Source organism: Cygnus olor, chromosome 21 (genome assembly GCF_009769625.2).
Source record: "Cygnus olor isolate bCygOlo1 chromosome 21, bCygOlo1.pri.v2, whole genome shotgun sequence".
NCBI classification, from domain to species: domain Eukaryota; kingdom Metazoa; phylum Chordata; class Aves; order Anseriformes; family Anatidae; genus Cygnus; species Cygnus olor.
Window position 1 is genome coordinate 6884426 of NC_049189.1, and position 20854 is coordinate 6905279.

Consider the following 20854-nt stretch of genomic DNA (forward strand, 5'->3'; position numbering starts at 1 on the left):
AGTCCTGAGGTCCCTTCCTTCTAGGATTTCACCAGTTGGATGAAAATATTTTGGACACATCTTTTTCAATTGTTCTTTCTTTTTCTGCTACCGTCCTCTCTCTCTCTTTTTTCTTTTTTTTTCCTGCAGGGTGGGAAGATCCCAATACGGTGGACAGCACCTGAGGCAATTCAATACCGAAAATTCACATCAGCTAGTGATGTGTGGAGCTATGGAATAGTCATGTGGGAGGTGATGTCGTATGGCGAGCGGCCTTACTGGGATATGACCAACCAAGATGTGAGTTCTTAAGAAGCAAGGAGTAGGAATACTGAAATCAGGAGCAGATTGCAAGGCCAAAGCATGGTTATATCTAGACTCAGCTGATGGCATGTCCAGAGCCTTACCTGTTATGGGAGATGTGTCCAAGGTCAACACCTTTGGAAGAAATAGTGGGATTTACTTTGATCTTTGTTCTGGTCCCATTGTGCTGCTGTTGCAGAGGTTAGAGACTGTATAAAACCTACTGCAGTAGGATCAGATTAATGTGAACAACCTCAGTTATGGCAGACGGATACCTGGGAGGAAAGGGAGGAGACAGTTAAAAAAATAAAAGTTTCCACTGACATGAGAGCTCCTGAAGCACCTCCAAGTCCATCCATCTGTGGACTCTTGAATCTGTAGGCTTCCCTGCCTTACAGGAAAAGAGAGTAAGACCCAAGCTCCCACCTGGTGTCACAACTCCTCCCACCTGAATGGCAAATTAGACATTTTTCAGGTCCATACAACTCCATTCAGACCATGTCAGGTTTCTTCAGAGAAGGGCAAATTCCTCAATTTCGTGGTGCACTATTTGCTCAAGTGAGTCCCTAATGCCTGAAGCAGATGATATTTTAGCACCTTTGGCTGTACATGGCCTTGTCCCAGCCCCTGGCATACTTGAAAAGTTTTTTGTATCAATTCTCTAGCCACGAAGAAGGGTGTTAGAAGTTATGCCCTTCTCAGAAATGCCAATTTCCTTCCCATTCACATTCGGGTTTCATTATCCCTTGCAGTTTCAAGCATTTACTGCAGACAAATGTTACTGCCCTTCTCCCTACCCTGGTATCCCTCTGTATTCTCAGCACTCTGCTGTCCCCTCCTGGAGGCCTCCCCAGCCTCTTCTGTGGCTTGTGCCACGGAGCATCGTGCCCCAGAGGCTGTCACCACTTAATTGCTGCTGGTGCGCCCTGCGCGTTAGCACATGGCACATACTCACTGTAGTTTAGCCTCCTGACCCTAGGGTGTGAGTGCCTGGGGAGGCAGGAGAGAGAATAGAGAGTGCAGCCTGTGCCCCCTTGCGGGATGTGTCTTCTGGCTGCAAGGCAGGAGGTTTCTTGGGAAATTATTCAGTCAATGCCAGAGCCAAGTGCTTGATGTCTGCATCTCCCCAGAGCTCCTCTCCCCTGCTCTCCCTCCCCTCCTGTCTCGGATGGATCCACTATCCAGAGAGAGAGCTGGGAGAGGGGACAGCTTGCACCGCTCAGGAGAGTCCCTGAATGGGAGCCAAGAGCTTCACAAACCACAGCAGTGATTTCTCAGGTTAGGCCTTCACAGGCCCAGTGGGTCACCTTCTTATCCAGACAGCGCTGCCTCTTGGAGGAAGGAGAGGCAGAAGGACTCATTCCATCTGGCACATGTGGACAGCAGCAGTGCCAGCCCCAAGCTGTCTTGGATCAGCCTGCCCAGCATCCTGGCTAAGCACAATGTTTGGAGCACTCTACTATATCCTCTTCCCGAAGCCACAATCGATCTTCAACCCTTCAATATACCCCACTTCTCACCCCAGACTGCCTGCCATGGATCTTCCACTTACCCTCCCTTGGAGTGGCAGCTTTCTACTGCCACAGCACTCTCAGTATCACCCCTTCCGTGCTCCCATCTGCAGTATCCTCCACTTTCTCTATGCAGCCTTCCTGCTCAACAATGTATTCATACTGCTGTATGGATATGACTGTCCTTCCCTGTATGAATATAACTGTCCTTCCACGGGCAGGCATTACAGCCTTGGGGTAGCTCACCGGGCAAGTAAGGAGATTTCCGTCCTTAGTAGTGTGCAAGACATATCTGAACAAAGCTGTGGCAGCCCTGATCAAGTAGTGAGACTAGATAGAGACGTCAAGGTCATTCTACCAGCCCTGTTGAGGTTCTTTCAGTTCTTTCCCCTTTTTTATCATCCCCATGGAGAGTTTGTCATTTCAAAGTGTTGTCCCTGATTTCAGTTACTGCAATATCCTCAGTTCTGGTTTTTATCCTTGCTTCTGTTTTTTGTTGCCATGAAAAAGCCTGTTTCTAATGTACAAGGTTTCTACTCTTCTTTCAATGCCTGTTCTGTGTGTATGACCATATGATGCATAAAGCCAGGAGGGAAGAGAGTTGCAGGCCTGTCACATGCCTCTGTCAAGAGAACATATGCCCCTGGAAGAAACCATGAACCTCTGTCTTCCTTGATCACCCAGGGGAGGTTTTGGGCTATGCGTGCAGAATAGGGAGCTGGGGTTCCTCTTGAAGAAGATCCTCTAATCTTGTGCATGTGCTATTTCCACTGAACATGGCAAGACCATGTATTTTCCCAGGTCCTGTAGGAAAGATCAGACAAGCAGCAGGCAAAACCTTCTTGTGTTGGCCCACAGAGCTGTAGCTTGGCTTAGGCAAGATGTGCTCCAACCTTTCCCTGCATGCCATAGCAAAGTTCTTCTGCATGTGGCTCTGCTGACCCAAGTGTCTGTCCTACTCACCTGTGTGGCTGAAACTGCGCTCCAGTCTGTTGCACAAAGGTCTATAGAGAGATCCAGCTCTCATTGCTGGTTGAGTGCACTCAGCCCAGTGATATGACACTTCTGCCCAGAAGGGTTGGAGAGTATGCAGGAGTAGAAAGCAGCAGTGGAGGAAGGAAAATAGGGACGGCTTCCCTGGTCCGTAACTCACTTAAGAGCAGCCCCTTCCCTAGATGGGGTTGTTCTCCCTGTGAGTTACTCTGGTGTGCTGTGGTGTACCCTGATGTAAACATGGTGCTTGGCCACAGAGTGTCCACCCAGACAAGAACATGAACTCTTCTTTCTGACTGGCCTTTCTCATGCCTGCAGCCAGAGGCTCACAAATCTTTGCCAAGGTAATGGCAATACTATCTTTTCTGAGATTATGAAATCAATGGGCATGGTGTACTACAAACATCGATCAAGGACCTTTATCAGTGTTGGCTGATCAATGCTGGTGTCACCTTAGAGGATGAGATGACATGAGGAGGGCTGGGAGTTAGAGGGTACTGTGTTGCTACAAGAGTAGTTTGCTGAAACAGGCTACAGTAAGTGTGGGCAGAGCAGCCCTGTTGCACTATGGTTGGCCATGACAGTCACCCTCAGGAGCTGAGAAAAGGAACATTATGAATTAAATAAGTGCCTTTTGGCCACCTCCTCCATTCAGGGATGAAGACGTTATTGCCACTGTATTGATCTCTTTTTCTCTTGTCACAGGTAATAAATGCTATTGAGCAGGACTACCGGCTGCCACCCCCTATGGATTGTCCAAATGCCCTGCATCAGCTAATGCTTGACTGTTGGCAGAAGGACCGAAACCACAGACCCAAATTTGGGCAAATTGTCAACACTTTAGATAAAATGATCCGAAATCCTAATAGCCTGAAAGCCATGGCACCTCTCTCCTCTGGGTATGCATCCTATCTTGTCTTTTGGCTTCTATTTGCAGATCTACCGTCCTTTGTGGCCTGGTGGGCACTATCCCTGCATCTCTCTGAGCTAGCTGTTGTAGAGGCTGCTTGACCTGTGTAGTTTGGTCCTTTACGGGAGGATGTCAAAGTCACTCTTGTCTCTCTCTGGCCAGCTTAGATTTCTGGGAACACAGAGAGCTCATTGAATTGGACAAGGTCCTCTGCACAGTTAGAGGAGCATCATGGTTTCATGTACATGTGATTGATGGATGGGTATGGATGCTCGGGTAGCCCAGTCTTGCATGCAGTGGAGGCAAGTAAGGCCTCATCAAGCAGTATGATGTTTCCCAAGAATGGAGGTGAGGACTGCAGCAATTTATGGGAAGCACTGGCGCAATTCTGGGAGTGCATTTCCCCCCCTCGTGCAGCCACGATTTGAGAGTTGTATCCCATGGTCTTTGATAGCTCCATCCTTTTCTTTACAAACTGATCCAGAAACAGACTTCGCTAGTGTTCTGCACAGTCGTTGCTTCAGCTGGATAGCGTGGGTGGTACTGCTTAATGCAGTGCAGGCACTATGAATGATGCTGGTCAACATCCTTCTAGCTGATGGAGGGTACAGAAATACACGTGCTTATCATTGCTTGTTTTGATCGGTCTCTATTTCTGTGTTTCAGGATTAATCTCCCTCTACTTGACCGCACAATCCCAGATTATACCAGCTTCAACACTGTGGATGAGTGGCTGGATGCCATCAAGATGAGCCAGTACAAAGAGAGCTTTGCCAGTGCTGGCTTCACCACCTTTGACATAGTATCGCAGATGAGTGTAGAGTAAGTGCCCAGGCTTCAAGTCCCAAAGCACAAGGAAAAGTCTCAGTAGTTTAACAACAATTGGCCATTAATAGATTTTTTTTTATTATTATTATTATTTTTATGTGATGTAGTTTTACTTTTATCGAATTTTTTACCTTGTGGACCCACTTTTCGTCTATTCTGTTTGTGCAGAAATGTCTGTGTTCTACACACTGTCTTGTGTCCAGACTGTGTGTGTTGCTCTGTATCTGCAGAATTCATTTCCACACTGCATGTCACCATCATGAAAATGAAAACAATAATGAGGGTCTCCAAAACCCCCACACGGAACAAATGGAGATTTCAGGCTGGCATCAGGCAGTTCTGCAGCTACTGGAGAGCATTTTAAGACTCCACTATCCTCTTGCATGTTTGGCTTATTGGCAATGAAAACAAACACACTGCAAACAAATTTCTACTTAGGAAAGGCCTCTGAAATTTCATATGGTTTCACTTTGGTCTAAATTGTCTTGTATCCACTCAAACTTTCCTCAGTGGCAAAATTTTAGCAAGTTCTTCAGAGAGAGCAGGCAGTTGAAATCCAGTTGTGGTGGTTTTTGAAAACTCTTGGGATTAAGTGGGGCTTTGGTGCCTCTGGGGAAGATTTGTAGTTGGTTGCAGTTAGGTTTAGAAATCCTTCCTGAGAAAGCGCCAAGCATTAAAGGCATCTGTAAGTGCTACGATGTCTGTGTGCATAGTAACTTGGAATGTTTATAGGATTTGGTGCCTATTTTCACACTTTAAAACTACCACTCAATCAGAATCCATTCACAGAAACAGCCAAACTGATCTTTTTTTGGCTTTCTGTTCTTATTTCCTGCCAGGAAATTCACATGGCAATTCTGACTGTTTCAGTGTATCCATGGTACAGCCCCAAGGCCCTGGGGATGGTTTTGGCATACTATAGGCTATGTTTGTACAAGAGGAAGAGGGCCCATAAAATCTGAAGAACTTTGATCAAACTAGGACATCACACCCACACCACAGCCCAACTCTGCTGAATCTTGTGGGTTCTATTTGTGATATATCTAATAGATATATTGCAGGCAGCCCAGCTAACGAAGTCTGCATACTTCATGGACATGATCAGTGTCCATTAATGCTATTTCTCCCAGTACCTAGCCATGTCCTTCACAATATCTTCCAAGTCCCTACCATGTGCCTTCAACACAATCAAAAGGGGACCCTCAGCTCCTTCCCATATCTCTTCCACATTTCTCACCTGCTTGGCTGGACATAATAATAGAGATGATTAGAGTTCAAGCTCTTCTACCTGGACTGTCACAAGTCCATGGGGCCAGATGGGATACAGCTGAGGGTGCAGAGGGAGCTTGCAGATGTGATTGTTGGGCTGCTTTCCATCATCATTCCCATCTATCAGCGGTCATGGTCATCCAGAGAGGTCCCTGATGACTGGAGACTTGCTAACGTGACGCCCATCTATAAGAAGGGTTGTAAGGAGGATCCAGGGAACTACAGGCCTGTCAGCCTGACCTCAGTGCCAGGAAAGGTGATGGAACAGGTCATCTTGAATGCAATCACGCAACGTATGCGGTACAATCGAGGGATCAGGCCCAGCCAGCACGGGTTCAGGAAAGGCAAGTCCTGCCTGACCAACCTCATCTCCTCCTGTGACCGGGTGACCCGCCTGGTGGGTGAGGGAAAGGCTGTTGACGTAGTCTGCCTAGACTTCAGCAAAACCTTTTGACATAGTTTCCCACAATATTCTCCTGGAGAAGCTGGCAGCCCATGGCTGGGACAGGCACACTCTGCTGGGTTACAAACTGGCTGGGCGGCCGGGCCCAGAGAGTGGTGGTGAACGGGGGTGAAATCCAGCTGGTCACCAGTGGTGTTCCCCAGGGGTCGGTGTTGGGGCCCATCCTCGTTAATATCTTTATTGATGACTTGGATGAGGGAATTGAGTGCACCCTCAGTAAGTTTGCAGACGACACCAAGCTGGGGGGAAGTGTCGATGTGCCGGAGGGCAGGAAGGCCCTGCAGAGGGACCTGGACAGGTTGGGTCGATGGGCAGAGGCCGAAGGGATGAGGTTCAACATGGCAAAGTGCCAGGTCCTGCACTTGGGGCACAGCAACCCCATGCAGTGCTACAGGCTTGGGGCAGTGGCTGGAAACCTGTGCAGAGGAAAAGGATCTGGGTGTGTTGGTCGATGCTCACCTGAACACGAGCCAGCAGTGTGCCCAGGTGGCCAAGAAGGCCGACAGCATCCTGGTTGTGTCAGGAATAATGCAGCCAGCAGGACCAGGGAGGTGATCGTCCCCCTGAGCTCAGCTCTGGTCTTTGCAGAAGTAGCTCATCAGGTAAATGGAGCTGCATTGCCATGAGACACTGTTTTCTTGAAATTTGGATAGCCAGCAAAGTTTAAATAGGTTTTAACTTCCTATCTCACAAAACAATAGAGAAAATCCAAGCATGCAAAGAAAGAAACAAAACGATACAAGGGCAGGAAAGACTAAGGCTTTTCAAAGGCAAAAACACTTAAATAGTGTGCAGAGCATGCACTATTTGCTTCTACACTCTATATTGAGGCTTCCAGTACTCTGGGGTTGCTGCACTTATATAGAAAATGCAAAGATTGGGAGATTCACCCAGCAAGACTAAAAACAAAAGAACAGAGGTTTTGCCATACGTTCATTACATTTGTAGAGTGTTACAGATGTAGGCTGGAGACTTCAGCTCCCAACACACCACACTCCAAGGGGGTGCTATACATGGGCTTGTTCTCATGTACTTTCTAGTTTCTTCTGATATTTATGCTGTGTTTGTTTCTTTCCTCCCAAAGGGATATTCTGCGAGTTGGGGTCACTTTAGCAGGACACCAGAAGAAAATTCTGAACAGTATCCAGGTGATGAGAGCACAGATGAACCAAATTCAGTCTGTGGAGGTTTGATATCAACGTGTCCTCATGCTCCACTTCCTTGAGGCCCTGCTCCCCTTTGCCCCTGTATGTCTGAGCTCTAGTTCTTGAGTGTTCCGCATGGATCAGAGACAGGCAGCTGCTCTGAGGATCATGACAACAGGAAGAAATGCCCTATCATCAACAATGAATTGTCTCCAAGAGCTTCTAGAATTTAAACAATGGAAAAAGGGAACAACAAAAAAAAAGACAACTATTTTGAAAACAAACAAACAGACAGACAATTATTTTTAAATAATAATAAAGCAATTGCATTCTTGAAAAGGGCTCCAAGACCAGGAGTCTCCAAAGGAAGAGAATAGAGCAGCTTCATCTATTTCCTCTTGCACAAAGTTGCTGCAGCTGGGCCTAGACACCTCTGGAGCAATGAGACTTTTTCAAGAAGATGAATGCGAGGATAGATCCCGAGAAGCACCTCTCTTTCTCACATGGAGTGGCAGCTCTGGGAATGTCCTGCAGCCGGCAGTACTTTCGGAAAGCCCCTGTTAGCAAATCAAAGAGGAAAGAGAGCAGAGCTGAAGCTCTCTGGTGCTGTGGAACCAAGTGCATCTCAGAAATTGTTGGACTTCTTCAAAAGCTGAAGACATTCTTTTTTTTTTTTTTTTTTTTTTAAACAAGTAAACTGAGACTAGAAGAGGCTGTTTCCGACAAATGAGAAGGAATCTGTAACACTTGGGTGGGGGGGGTGGGGGATGGGGAAAACCAGTCCTTTTTACATCTCTTATTTTCTCTTGTCATGGAACAGTTTTGTGAGTGACAGTTTCCTAAGGGTCCGTCCATCCACCCTCCAATGGCATCATTGTTTCATACATATCATATGCACAAGACTTTTAGTGATGTCCTCACTCGATGCCAATGATCTTTTCCCAGAAGACTTCCCAAGTACAGTATGTAGTAGATTTTGATTACAAATGCTGACGTGTACCTTTATTTTTGGTTGTCATTGTTGGGAGAATTGTCCTTTTACCTTGCTTTGTTAACACCAATTTGTGAGTTTGGGGTTGGATTTATTATTTTTTTTTTTAATGAGAAGGAAATGACATTTCCAAGCATCATATCATTCAAGAACTTAAATCCTTTCCTTGTGGAAGGAAAAAATGCAGCTTATTGACAATATGCCAGGAGAATAAGTTTTTTATATGCACATTTCCTCATGTTTGCTTGTTTGTTATTTTGCAATTTGTCGTGGCCTGACAGATGTTTCTAACTGTTGGGTTTCCAGTTGTTCACCGAGATGAAGTGACCACCTGCTCAATGCAAGGTTGCTGGTGCAATGATGAGCAGCATCACAGAAGGTTTTTTGTTGTTGTTTTGTTTTGTTTTTGTTTTACAGGGGGGAGGGAAAGACAGGGGAGGATAGATGTGTTGTGGGAGGGGATGGTGACTCCACAGCTGGCTGCCAGAGCCCCTCGGAGATGTCTGACTGCTTAGAAAAGTGTCAGAAGTGGGTCGGTGCATGTACCACAGAAAGGCAGGGTAAGCCTGGTCCTCTAAGAGGAGCTTAGCACACGGTTTCTCAGAGCCCGAATTGTATTAGCTGCTAGGTTGTGGATGCTTCGCTACAGTAACCAAACTCTGTGGATGTGCTCTGTGCACTTTGGACACGCAGTCCCTTCGCTGGACAATGCACTGGGGGCTCTGAGCCATCTTCAGTCTCAGCCAGTTGCCTCTTGGAGAACCTGGGCGAGCAAAGGAAAAAACTCATCTAGTAGCCCAGGTCTCTGGAGGAAAATGCCATGGCTGAAGCTGAATGGCCAGTCAGTGGATTTATAAATAACTGAAATAAATACTTTAGTTACTCAACAGGTCTTTGGTATGTGTAAATACCACCAACCAAGTGCAGGGGAAATACATATGAGAATAATTGGACTAGTTATCCCTGTTCAGCACCATCTCATATCTTCTGAAACATGCCTAGCACCACCCAACTTCCCCTGGCCGTTTGTGGCATATTTCCACACATTTCCTCGCCATATAATGTGCATTTACAAACTCTTGTCTGCCATTGCCATGTCATTCATAGGGTTCTTCACTCATTTTCAGCAGCATGGAGTGTTTGAAGGCATGTTTGCTGGGAGCTGGTTTGCTGTATTTTCCAGGAGCTGAATCCAAGAGGAAGTCTGTAGATGAAACTCCCAAGCTGTCTAGACCTCTGTGGTCAGATATCATCTCCCTAGACTGCTTGCAATATATGATGCTATTTGTAAAGTACTTATCATTTTCGTCTTTCAGACCAGATCAGATGATGAAGCACATATGAGTGGCAGGAGACCATTCCCTGCAAGTGAGAGTTACTTCTCTGCTTAGCTTTTTCACTGGCCAAATGTTTGGTGCACAGCTTCATCAGCAGGGGCCTTAACTGAAGGAATTTTCCACCTAGCTCCTATTAATTTTAGATCTCTTCTGGTGGATTGCGTTTTCTTTTGTATATTGTATTTCCCTGCTCTTGCACCCAAAAGTACATCTGTAGTCATCAGATGAACATGAGCAGCAGATGTGTGCTGGGGGCTTTGGGATGTGTTCTGTTCCCAGCAACTACGGTGCATGCCTTCTGACAGCAATGTTATACCCTATTATCTGTTTTAGGGCAGAATCTGATGTGGAGAGAGTTCAGGGTGAGTGGGCAATAGGTATGTTGTATGCAGGTGGTGCCTGGACATTTGGGCTGCCTGTCCTATAGCCAGTCTGTTTTAATGTGTGTATCTAGCTGAAGGGATTCTTCGAATGCCCTTGCGTTCAAAAATTGTGTCTTCAAAAATCGCTGTTCCTGACCATGAAACAAACTCAGTTTTAAAGAGCAGCATGCAAAAAATTGATGGTGCCAACTAAACTACAGTGTTGTCAGAGGGCACACAGAGAAAAAAAAAACAACTCTTCTCCACACACCCTGTCCCACAGAACTGTGGAGCAGCAGTGAGACCTGCTCTCATGGCGTGCCTCTTCCACAGCATAGCTGCTCTGTTTTAACAATTAACAGCTGTCAGCTCCCTAAGGCATGTCTTTCCCCAAGGCATGTCTGAAGCTGTTTGGTGGCAGGCCAGGCTGAGGGAAGCGTGGTGCTGTGCCAAGCTGCCTGCCCACAGCCAGCCAGCTACTTTTTGTACGAGGGAGCTATGCAGTACAAGGAGAGCTGTCTGTCCAGAAAACTCACCAGCAAATTCCTGTGGGGCAGCCATGTGGAAGGAGTGCACAATCCCCTTCAGTTTTCTTTCCCAGACAGTTCTTGACTGCTCAGTACCCTCTGTTACATGCCTGCATACACCAGGGATAAGCAATGGCCAGGCAGGATCCCCCTTCAGAGCCAGCCACTATCAGACAGGGCTTGGAAGGACACTTCAGGTCATTTGAAGACGTTTTTTTCTTAATGCACTGAATCTCCTCACTGGCTAGCATCATACACATCTACCTAATAGACCCAAGCCACTGTGAAGGATGGGACCACACAGCTCAGTGCCACAACGCACCAAAGCCATGGCAGCTGTCTGCAGGACAGAGAGAGCACATCGTTTATCTCTTCCTCTGACCAAAATCACATGTAACGAGTAACACATTGCATCTGATTACCAGACATTGCTGGCATCATATCAGTCTGTATCTGATTGTGAAGGACTAATGGTGAATTGGACCTAAAATAGAAATGATCCATAAAACACTGCAGTTTTCTGCATCCTTCCAGCTTTCCAGAGAGGATGAGGAACCAAGCTCCTGTAAAGTGCTCTATTTGTAAATGCTTCTGGTGGATGCTGCAGTTGGTGGCAGTCACCAAAATGACATAATGTTTTTATTTCATGAGTATCAAATGTGCTGCTGGGAAATATGAGTCTAACTGCAAAATTCAACTTCATGTGGAGAACAAGTAACAAGGGGAAGACACATGACATTTACACTGTGAAATACTATGGTGCATGTGCATGTGTGAATACTTAACAAAAATCATCACAATGAGATTTTTTTCAGGCACCTTGTTGCAATTTTCACATTTTCCCTCCACCTTTCAAGCTAGCTCCAAGACCTACTCTTCTCCACTGTTTTCCACTGCCATCTGTTGCTGAAGGTCACCCATGTCTTGTGATGGCATCCAGCAGAAGAGCTGAGCAGGCCATTAAGTTGAAAATACTATATTAGTTGGCCAGTGATAAAAATCAAATCATATGGAGCATCAGGGAGCAGAGTGAAGAAAGCAAAGCATATATGGATAGTAGAAAGGTAAAAGAATCACCACAATGCTATATTTTATGGGTCATTTTCAACAGTTGCCACCAGCCCTTTACCTGGAATTAGCAGCAAAGTTGTAAGCCAGGCAAAATGAAAAATGAATTTGCAAGATAGAGCACTGCCAGAAGTCATGAGCTGTGGGGACACAGACACAAGGCACTATGTACTGCACTGCCCCTCCACAAATTATCTTCTACCGCCACCACCCCTAAAATCCCAGGACTACCCTTCACAAACTTGATGGCGATTTGTGTCTTGCAGCAGCTGAGGATCTGCTTGTTACAGTCTGGCTTCTCCTCTCCGTAGCATTCTCTTTACCAAGCAGTAGCTTTCACTGCCAGTAACCTTCCGTGTAATCTGGGTAAATGCTGCTGTCACAGGGTTTAGCAATTATACAGTTATTACTTCAGTATTATGATTCAAATGTAACGAGTTTTATCCCACAACTCCATGGCAGTCATAGTACAGCAGAGCCACCTTGTTTGTGCTGACAGCGTGCACCTGTGTTTCCATGTGCAGGGAGACATACGACATCACATCCTGTGCAGGGCTAGGGAGAAAGCAGGGCCACACCTTCATGTAACTCCGGCTTGAAAAACCTGCCATAAAGTGGCTGTTGTCCAGTGCAGAGATGCCTCCTGATCCGGCATTTCATGAGCTAAGGAGAGAGGTTCTGTGGTAGGTGCTGGCTATGCTAATACTGTTTTTTTTTTCCCCACACCCCTTGAAGTCATTCTTTGTATTGGTGTCCAAGGAAAGATTCTTTCCCAGTAATCGTCATGCTGCAGATTAGCAGAGGTCTGTAGAGAAAACCTCTTGGTGCATTTGAGCAGCTGAGAAAACTTCTTGGTAAATTTTCTAGGCTGATTTGTATGAAACCTGCAATCAGGGCTTGAATTCTGCTGCATCATTAACGGTTGTATCCTCTAACAATATAATAAATCTGTGGCTGTCTTGGATTTATGAATCCAAAGTGCCTGGAAGTAATACTGTTGTCCAGTTTGTTTTAGTTGAGTCTATTTCTTTAATGCATTTCATCTTCCTTTCTGTTTGTCTAACTTGAGACTGATTTAATGTAGGTCTTTTCCATCTTGAAAAATTTTACAAATTCTTCACATACAGTATTCATCATTTCCCCCTTCAAAGTTTTAAGAACAACTAACATTGCACCAACTTCATTGTTACAGTCTGCTGGCAGTTATCCAATGTCGTAAAAGACATCCTAAAATTTAATTTCTTTGCTGTGTTCCCCTCTTTCTATGCTGCGATCTCTTAGTGAAGCTAGTGCTTGACATGCTTTCAGCTCTAGGATCAACAGTCCTTTATATCAGACAATTGAACTAAATTACATGTCTTCAAAATTTCAGTCCGCTTTCTTTCCATGATTCTGTCCTGGATCTTTAGTCTGTGATTTGAGCACCAGTCCCATCTGCTTACGATGTTGGTTCCACCATGTTCACAATTCAATGCACTGATTTCATCTTGTCATTGCTGAGAACTACTGGAGTTCTCCTACTATGCGAAATATTCATATATTTTTTTCTCTCTTCAGACTCATTTTGGCCTCATTTTTAGAATTCTCCAGGATGATTTTGCTTATTGCAGCTATTGAACCCTTCCCAAAGACAGGACACCACTTCTGTGTTTACTTTCAAATGTGATGCATTCCATAGTCCTAGAAAGCTCCCTGCATTTTGCAATTATTTTCTGAAATTTACTTCACTGTTCTCCCTCTCTGTTAGTCCTACCCATTCTACTGCCTAATGTTAGTTGCAGAAATTTAGGAATAGAATCAAGAGGTCTCTCCCCTCAAATCTGTGTTTGTCTTAATTTTCATTCCTCACTGTCATACAAATAATTCAGCAGTTTCTCTTGTTCTCAGTTCTGTAAGAAATTTGCACTTCTCTGCACTCCTGTGCTTTGTAGGAGAGCAGCAGCAGTCCCACTTAAGTAATATGGTTTGATCACTGATTCATTTTTCGTCTAGCCATGGACTGTTAGATATTCTAGTCCCCGACTGCCATTCAACAAGCCACAGGACTTAACCTCGTGTGCCTCATATTTTTCAGAAGCTCAATTTTGCCTTCTTGAAAAAAAAAACAAACACGAAAACAACAGCAAAAAAAAAACAACCACAAAGGTTTGCTTGATCCTTTTCCCATTGTTTCATTCCAGAAAATTTCAGGAATTTTTCCGTTGTCTTAACTGTAGCTTCTGCTTCTACCTCTAGGGTCAGTCTTGAGTTCCTGCACAGATAGCATACTGTGTCCTTTGATAACTCTACTAAGTCTAAGAGGTAAAGAAATAATCTTTTATGAGTCTTTAATAGCCAAACAGCTATGTTAGCAAAATGAATGGAAGGAGTTCAAGGAAGCATGTTATTCTAGCCTGAGGTTTAAACAGTCAAATCCCACTTTTCCCCTAAACTGTAGTTCTTCTGCACTGCCCCCTTGTTGGCTCCAATCTGTGGTCTACAAGCTGGTTTAGGAGTTTGGAAGACAGAGGATGCCAAAAGCACCATACCCAACTGAAGAGGTCCTCATGTATTGTGGACACCACCCTGGGGCAGGTAGTGTGGCAAATCCACACCCTTGCTTGGTCTTTTCTGAGAATGAATGCAAAGTCTCTGCTAACAGATATTAGCACCCAATGGTCTTCACATAAGGATGATGTTATGAGCCAGTACTGAATGTACTGATGTACTTAATTCTCAAAGGGATACACAGAAACTAAGAAATATGCAAAGAAGGGCCACAGGAACAGCCAGAAGACTTTGGAAGTATGAGAGGGGCCTAAATAGATTTTGATTCTAGGTGTGACAGAGGCAAATGATGATATGAAATTTCATGCCATTAAATCAGGAAAGATGTGAGAAAGGTGAGTTAAGAAGTAGTCACTATTTCTCACAATAAAAGAAGGGCTACAGGTGAAGTGAAATATGCTATGACAAAGCACAGTGATTGAATGCTGGAACTCACTGCTGCAGGATGTTGATGATGCTAAGCATTAGATACTTTCAAAAGAGGATTGGACAAATTTGTGAAAGTAAGATCTGTAGTAGCATCCTCAATGCAAAAATACCTCTTCTGTTTTTTTCTGGGTCATGGATGCCTGGGGGCATGGAGTGTATGACACAACTCCTACTAGCACTTCTGTTATACCATCTTGCAACTGACACGTTATGGCTTTTCCTGGTGAAGGATTTCCACATGGAGCCAGAGGAGTACTCCCCTGTCAGGGGAAACCACTCAATTCCTCCTCCCCATTCCCTGTGTAACATGAGGCATCTCTGGGATTGACAGCTGCAGCGTATCATCAGTGCTTCAAACAGCAGTAATGGCACAAAAGGGAAGGCTTCTTGGTGGTCCACCATGCTGAATGTGGAAGCTCTCTGTGGAAGCACCCTTGTCTCAACTTTCTTTTCTGGTTCAAAGAACCTGAGGCATGGAGACAGCTGCTGGAGGAAGAAGTGTTCCCTTTCCTTCTTCTAACATGGTTTGTTTTCTGACAGTGAGACTGTTGCACCTACATTGGAGATTAGCTCAGCCTGCATGAGCAGTCTCTGCTGGTTGCATGGATATGAGTCCAAATAAATACATGAGAGCTGCCTTAAGGATGAAAATTCAGGAAAGAAGCCTGGGACAAGCTTCTAAAATGGTCAAACGTCTCAATGCAATTCAGAGCTGGGCTCGGTGCCTGCAGTGAAAGCCAAGAGGCATCCCAGAGCACAGACCAAGCGGTGGGGCCTCCAGGACAAGATACAGTTGGGTATTAAGTACAAGGTTCAGTTGTGAGTGCTGGCCCAGTTCTGAATTTGTTCTCTATGTCCTGGGGACAACTTATATCCAGACAAAACTTATGTTTCTTAGGATACCTTGATAGCATAAATAAAAAGCTATCTGATACAGGCGATGATTCATTTCCCTCTTCCAAGTAGCCCAGGAATGTGGCAGAAGATCCTGTCCAAGGCAGAAGGGATGCTGGCTGTGTAGTCCTAACACCCTGCTGACCTCTCTAAGCTATGGAAGATGAGGAAAGGGACACACTGTTTGGCGCATTTGTATTTTCCCTTGCTCTATCTTGTCTGGCCCCCTCTAAGTCTGATCTCCAGTATGACTCTGTTCTTTCCTCTGCTCTGGAAGGGAAAGAACCAGGGTACTTCTAGCTGATGGTTTTATAAGCTTCTTTTTCTTCTCTGAAAATCCCAGCTCCTGTGTTTATGATCCTGGGAGCACTGGGGTCGTATGAAAATCACAGCTTTTATTGTAAATGGGGACAGCCCAAACCTCATATAAGGAAGCAAAGTTGCATGACTGCAGCTTCCATGCTGGCAAGCCCTGCTTCTACTGAGCACTGTGTCTGTCCTGCCTTACCTGAATACGTCACAGTCTGTAAAGCACACATCCTAGAGACAAGCTAAGGCTTACCACAGGACTGAAGTACACAGAAATAAAGACTGACAGCCACTGAGGAAGTAAAGGATTTGTAGAGAGACATCAGCATGGACTCTCAGACAATCTAAGTGTCTTGGTTCCCAAACGTGCCCCTCTTGCAAAGAGAGCAGTCCATGGTACACACAACTCTAGTATGCCAGTCTGTGCTCCTTCTAGAACCTCCAGATCCTCCAGATGCTGAGGTCATTGCTTCATTTCTCCCCTTTTTAATCATGGCCTTCCTCAAACAAGACCACACATCACATCACACCCCTAGTCCTAATGCTGGAGCAGGGGTGGGACAAATCAGGGACTGGGGAGGTTGCATCTGCTCCTTTACTTGTGATCCAAAAGAGAGACCTGCAAGGATATGCTCTACTGGATCCCCTCCTTTTGTGACTTCATCCATTTTTCACACCATGAACCTTACATCCCTTTTCTTTCTTATTGCTTGCCCCCTATCAGTGGCTGTCTCTTCTCTACTTTGCTTTGTATATTCATCATGTAGAATCATAACATCTGCTTGGGTTGGAAGGGACTTAATCCAACCCCCTGCCATGGACAGGGACACCTCCCACTAGACCAGATTGCCCAAAACCCCATCCAGTCTGGTCTTGGAACACTCCCAGGGATGAGGCATCCACAACTTCTCTGGACAACCTGTTCCAGTACCTCACAACCCTCACAGTGAGGAGTTTCTTCCAAATATCTGCTCTAAATCTACCCTCCTTCAGTTTAAAGCCATTGCCTCTTGTCCTATCACTATATGCCCTTGTAAAAAGTCTCTCTCCAGCTTTCTTGTTTCTTTGTCTTCTGTCCCTCTCCCAGTATAGAATAGCAGGATGGATTTGTCAGGTTTGGGCCATCTCCAGGTATTCTTTTCCTTGGAGCTGGCTCAGCACATCTCTGCAGCAAACCTGTATTCAGTTACATTTCTTTTAAAGAAACATCCCTCTCTGCCTGTCCTCCTCAAAACATCAGCCACTTCACATCCCAGGTCTTTCTGAAGAAGGGCGTAGAAATTTATATGAAACTGGGGCAGGAATGCCAGGATCCTTGGTCAATGTTCCCATGGAATAGTTCAAGGCAAAGGGTCCAACCCTACCTCTTACCAACAGGCAAATGAGCACAACCATCAGTCTGAGCTTGAGAGTTCTCTACCAGCCTTTCATAAAACACCTGTGCCCTCAACTTGTAATCCTGTAGGACTAAGACATCCATAAGGTCTCTGACAACATAGTTATGTCATGCCTCATCCCAGGGCAAAGGAAACCTTCAGGTTGGTACTGGGCTGTGCAGCTGTAGGTTTGTTTTTCTTCTGTTTCCTTGTGAAGAGTTGGCTCAGCACAGAAACTGTGTTAAGTTTAGTGGGAGTGTTCAGTTGACTGAAGCCAGAGCCAAGCAGTAACAGGTCCTGCTGGAGAAACGATCTTGATGTTTCAAATTGCTGTCCTAAGTAATTTTGTGATGGTTGGACTTGATAATCTTAAGGGTCTTTTCCAGCCTAAATGTTTTCATTCTACTCTGTGATCACCACTCACTTGGCCAAGCTATACTCTGAGATGTGGTGGGTAGCAGGACACAGATGAGTTGTAATTAGGACCTCAAAGACCTCCATGCAAGCTGAGCTGGGCACAGATAGTCAAACTACCCTCTGCAGCCTCAGATATTGTATATCAATAGGCTTCTGAGGAACTGAAGAGCCAACATAGATGCCCATGTTTCTATTTTAAAAGACTTGCAGGGACAACCTGTCCCAGCTCAACAACTAGACCCCAGGTTAGCAAGGCAAGGGAGAAAGAAAGAGAGTCCCGTAGGGAAGGCTTATGCTGAAGGCTGAAAGGTGATTTGGGGAGGTGGCAGTACTGTAGCAGGAAAGAGAGGTTGAGCATTGTGGCAAGAAGTCCACCTGCTTGTCAGGACCTTAGATTACTGTGGTGTGCTTGCATAGCTCCTCCACCACGACAAGGTGGAAAGCAATCGGCCTCGAATGGAAGAGTTGTGGAGAAATTGACTATATTGTAGGGAAGTTTATAGGGAAATTTTGCTAGGCTCTGAATTCCTCACAGCTTTGGGCAGTGTAGGACGGGGGAATTTTGTGGAACTTCAACTACCCCAAAACAAGCATGTCTAGTGAACACTACTTTTTATCACCATTGGTCCAAGGATCCATCAGCTGGGCTCCAGGAGTATCCCCAACCTTAGTTTCCTACTGTTCATCATCCTGTGTGTTGGTCATGGCTCTGTGGACAATGTAACATTTTTCATGACAACATTTGTATTTTTTTAAATTGTGAATGGGGAGATAGTGTGCAGGTCCTTGTTACACAGGGATGTGTCTTCCATTCCGATCAGGGCTTCCCCTGGCTTTGTCAGATGTCTTTCAATGTTACTGAGAAAAATAAATAAAGAAAGAAATCAGATGTATTTATAAAGGAAACAGAAACCCGCTGCTCCAATGCCTTTGTAGGAGTATTTTTAACAAAACATTTTTTCAAAATAAATGTGAATTGTAAAGTTTAAAGCATTTGCTTGTGGCTTTCTTTTCTAGGTGCTTTGTCTATCTTTTACCCTTCCCAAGAATCCTGCCTGAGTGTAAATATTGTGTTAGACAAACATATGGGTTATTGATCTCTTAGAGGGAGGAAAACATGCCCAGAACCTGCTTAATGGGAAATGACTTCAAAATAAACAGACATCACTCTTAGCTGGCTTACAGCATTTAGTCTGAATAATTAATTGGCAAATATAGTCATTTGCTCCACTTGTAAATTATCCAAAAGAACACTTTGTTTGCATTAACTTGTGTTTTAGTTAAAAAGATGCCACAAATTCATATGTGCACGTGTTAAGCATTTATGTAACTACTTTGAACTTACAACTTGGGTGATGACTTTGCTTGGTATTCATTGTCAAGGAACAAGAGGTATGTTAGTCCAACAATATTTCAGCTGCCCAATACAATGACATGCATTTTTAAAGAGGATAAGGAAAGAAGGCAATTCATTATCTAAGCAATTACATTCCTGCTTAAACCCAACACTGAAGGTAAATCATGATACTGTCTGTTTTCATGAGACTCCTGCTCCCTTCACAGCCCTGCATGTTAAAATAAAATAAATAAATAAAATCACCTACATAAATGATCACTGCAATTCAGGTTCTGTGGAAATGAACTTGATGCTCTTAATATAATTAGTATCCCTAAATTCTTCTCTGCAATAATACTTCAACCCTTAAATTCACACACAATGGGAGAATTAGGTGTAGTTTAGATGACCAATATGAATAATATAGCAAATAGACTCTATAGAACATTAAATGTTATAATCTGACATTCAGCAGCAATAAAGAGTTTGACTTGCAATAAGAATGTCAATAATTTAGTTCACAATCACAGATCTGTGATGTCTGTTTCTGTCACCCTCCTACTTCCTTTCCTAAGGAAAAAGATATTTTTGCATTTACGTCTCAAGAGAACCGTAGGTTTGTTTATAACTTTGAGGTAAATATTTCAGTAGTCATAAAACACTTCTGCACAGCTACATTTAGAAAACAGGAGCTGGATGTGCATCTAAATTTTTGGATCTGGACCTGAACCTGCCAACTCCAGTCTCTGCACATGATCGATACATGACAGTTCTGAAATGACTTGTCAACCAGAAATACAAATGGAAAGCAACAGAACAAAACCAATGAACTAGGCAAGTCTTTCATTTAGGTATTATTCAGCATCATTACTTCTGGCAGGACAATTCTTGAAGTAGCCAAACAAGATGTAAGTTTGCTTCTTTTCATAGGGTCCTGGAAAGGCCCTAAAGGTGCTTGGGTCCAAACCATTTTTCCTGTGGTGACAATTCTTCTCAAGGCTCTGGAATTTATGAGCAGCTAGGGACAGAAGCCACAGGTTCAATGTGTGTGTGGAGAAGGATGACTGTAAAAATTGGGAACCAGGCAGTTCTGAGCCATCTGGAAGTGAGTGCATCTGATGCTTGTCCACCCAGACACCAGCCCTCAGTCCACATGCAGAAAATCACAGAGGAGGGTCTTGGCTAGACAGCAAAGGCATCGCTTGTCTTTCCTGTCATGAAACTTCATATCCCATCTCACTGGCCACTTCAGTTCACCAGGGAAGAGTGCTGTCTCCACCTAGGGCAAGACTTGATATCTATTGGAAACCTATTGAATAAATGATAGGGTCAGCATTAGCTACCAAGGTCTTCTCGGGACAAACCTGAGGTTCTTCCCAAGTAAGCCACATTTTCAGCAATATCGGTGTCAGGTTGGTGCATTAGTCTGGGCCAGTCTGCTCCCGACTTGCCCATGACCAAGTCTTTTTCCATGAACCCTCTCAGCACCCCATTTCTCCTCCAAGCGTTACTTTCTGCATCAGTTCTCCCACTCTCCCAAAGTATCCTTGTAATGTTGAGTGCTACAAGACCCCAGTCACGTGGGTTCTTCTACATGGACTGCATCTACAAAGCACATGCAGAAAATTAGTGGAAGGTCCTCAGCCCACTTGACAAACATGACATTGGTCTTACCTGGGCTGCTTCCAGTCTGCTTCCTTGCTTTCATGGCAATCCATTAAAAAGGAATCTCAGTAGGATAGGTCTCATGTATAAACTTGATATACCCACCCTATAAGCTTTTCCTTTCCTGACCTAAGAAGGGAACTTTACAGGATAATGCTGTTCTTGTCCTCTGTCATCCATTCCCCAACTAACTGA

The 20854-nt window shown here is 44.7% G+C and overlaps 1 protein-coding gene across 2 annotated transcripts in view; it reads left to right on the forward strand.

Moving 5' to 3' along the window:
- Positions 1-12674, forward strand: part of EPHB2 (EPH receptor B2) — a 130847-nt gene extending 118173 nt beyond the window's left edge. For both annotated transcript variants that reach the window (XM_040533402.1, XM_040533403.1), the window contains exons 13-16: positions 130-279; positions 3492-3685; positions 4363-4518; positions 7341-12674. In XM_040533402.1, coding sequence (XP_040389336.1) covers positions 130-279; positions 3492-3685; positions 4363-4518; positions 7341-7449 — 609 coding nt within the window. In that variant the 3' untranslated portion in view covers positions 7450-12674. The remainder of the gene's footprint in view (positions 1-129; positions 280-3491; positions 3686-4362; positions 4519-7340) is intronic.
- The last annotated feature ends 8180 nt before the right edge of the window (positions 12675-20854 follow it).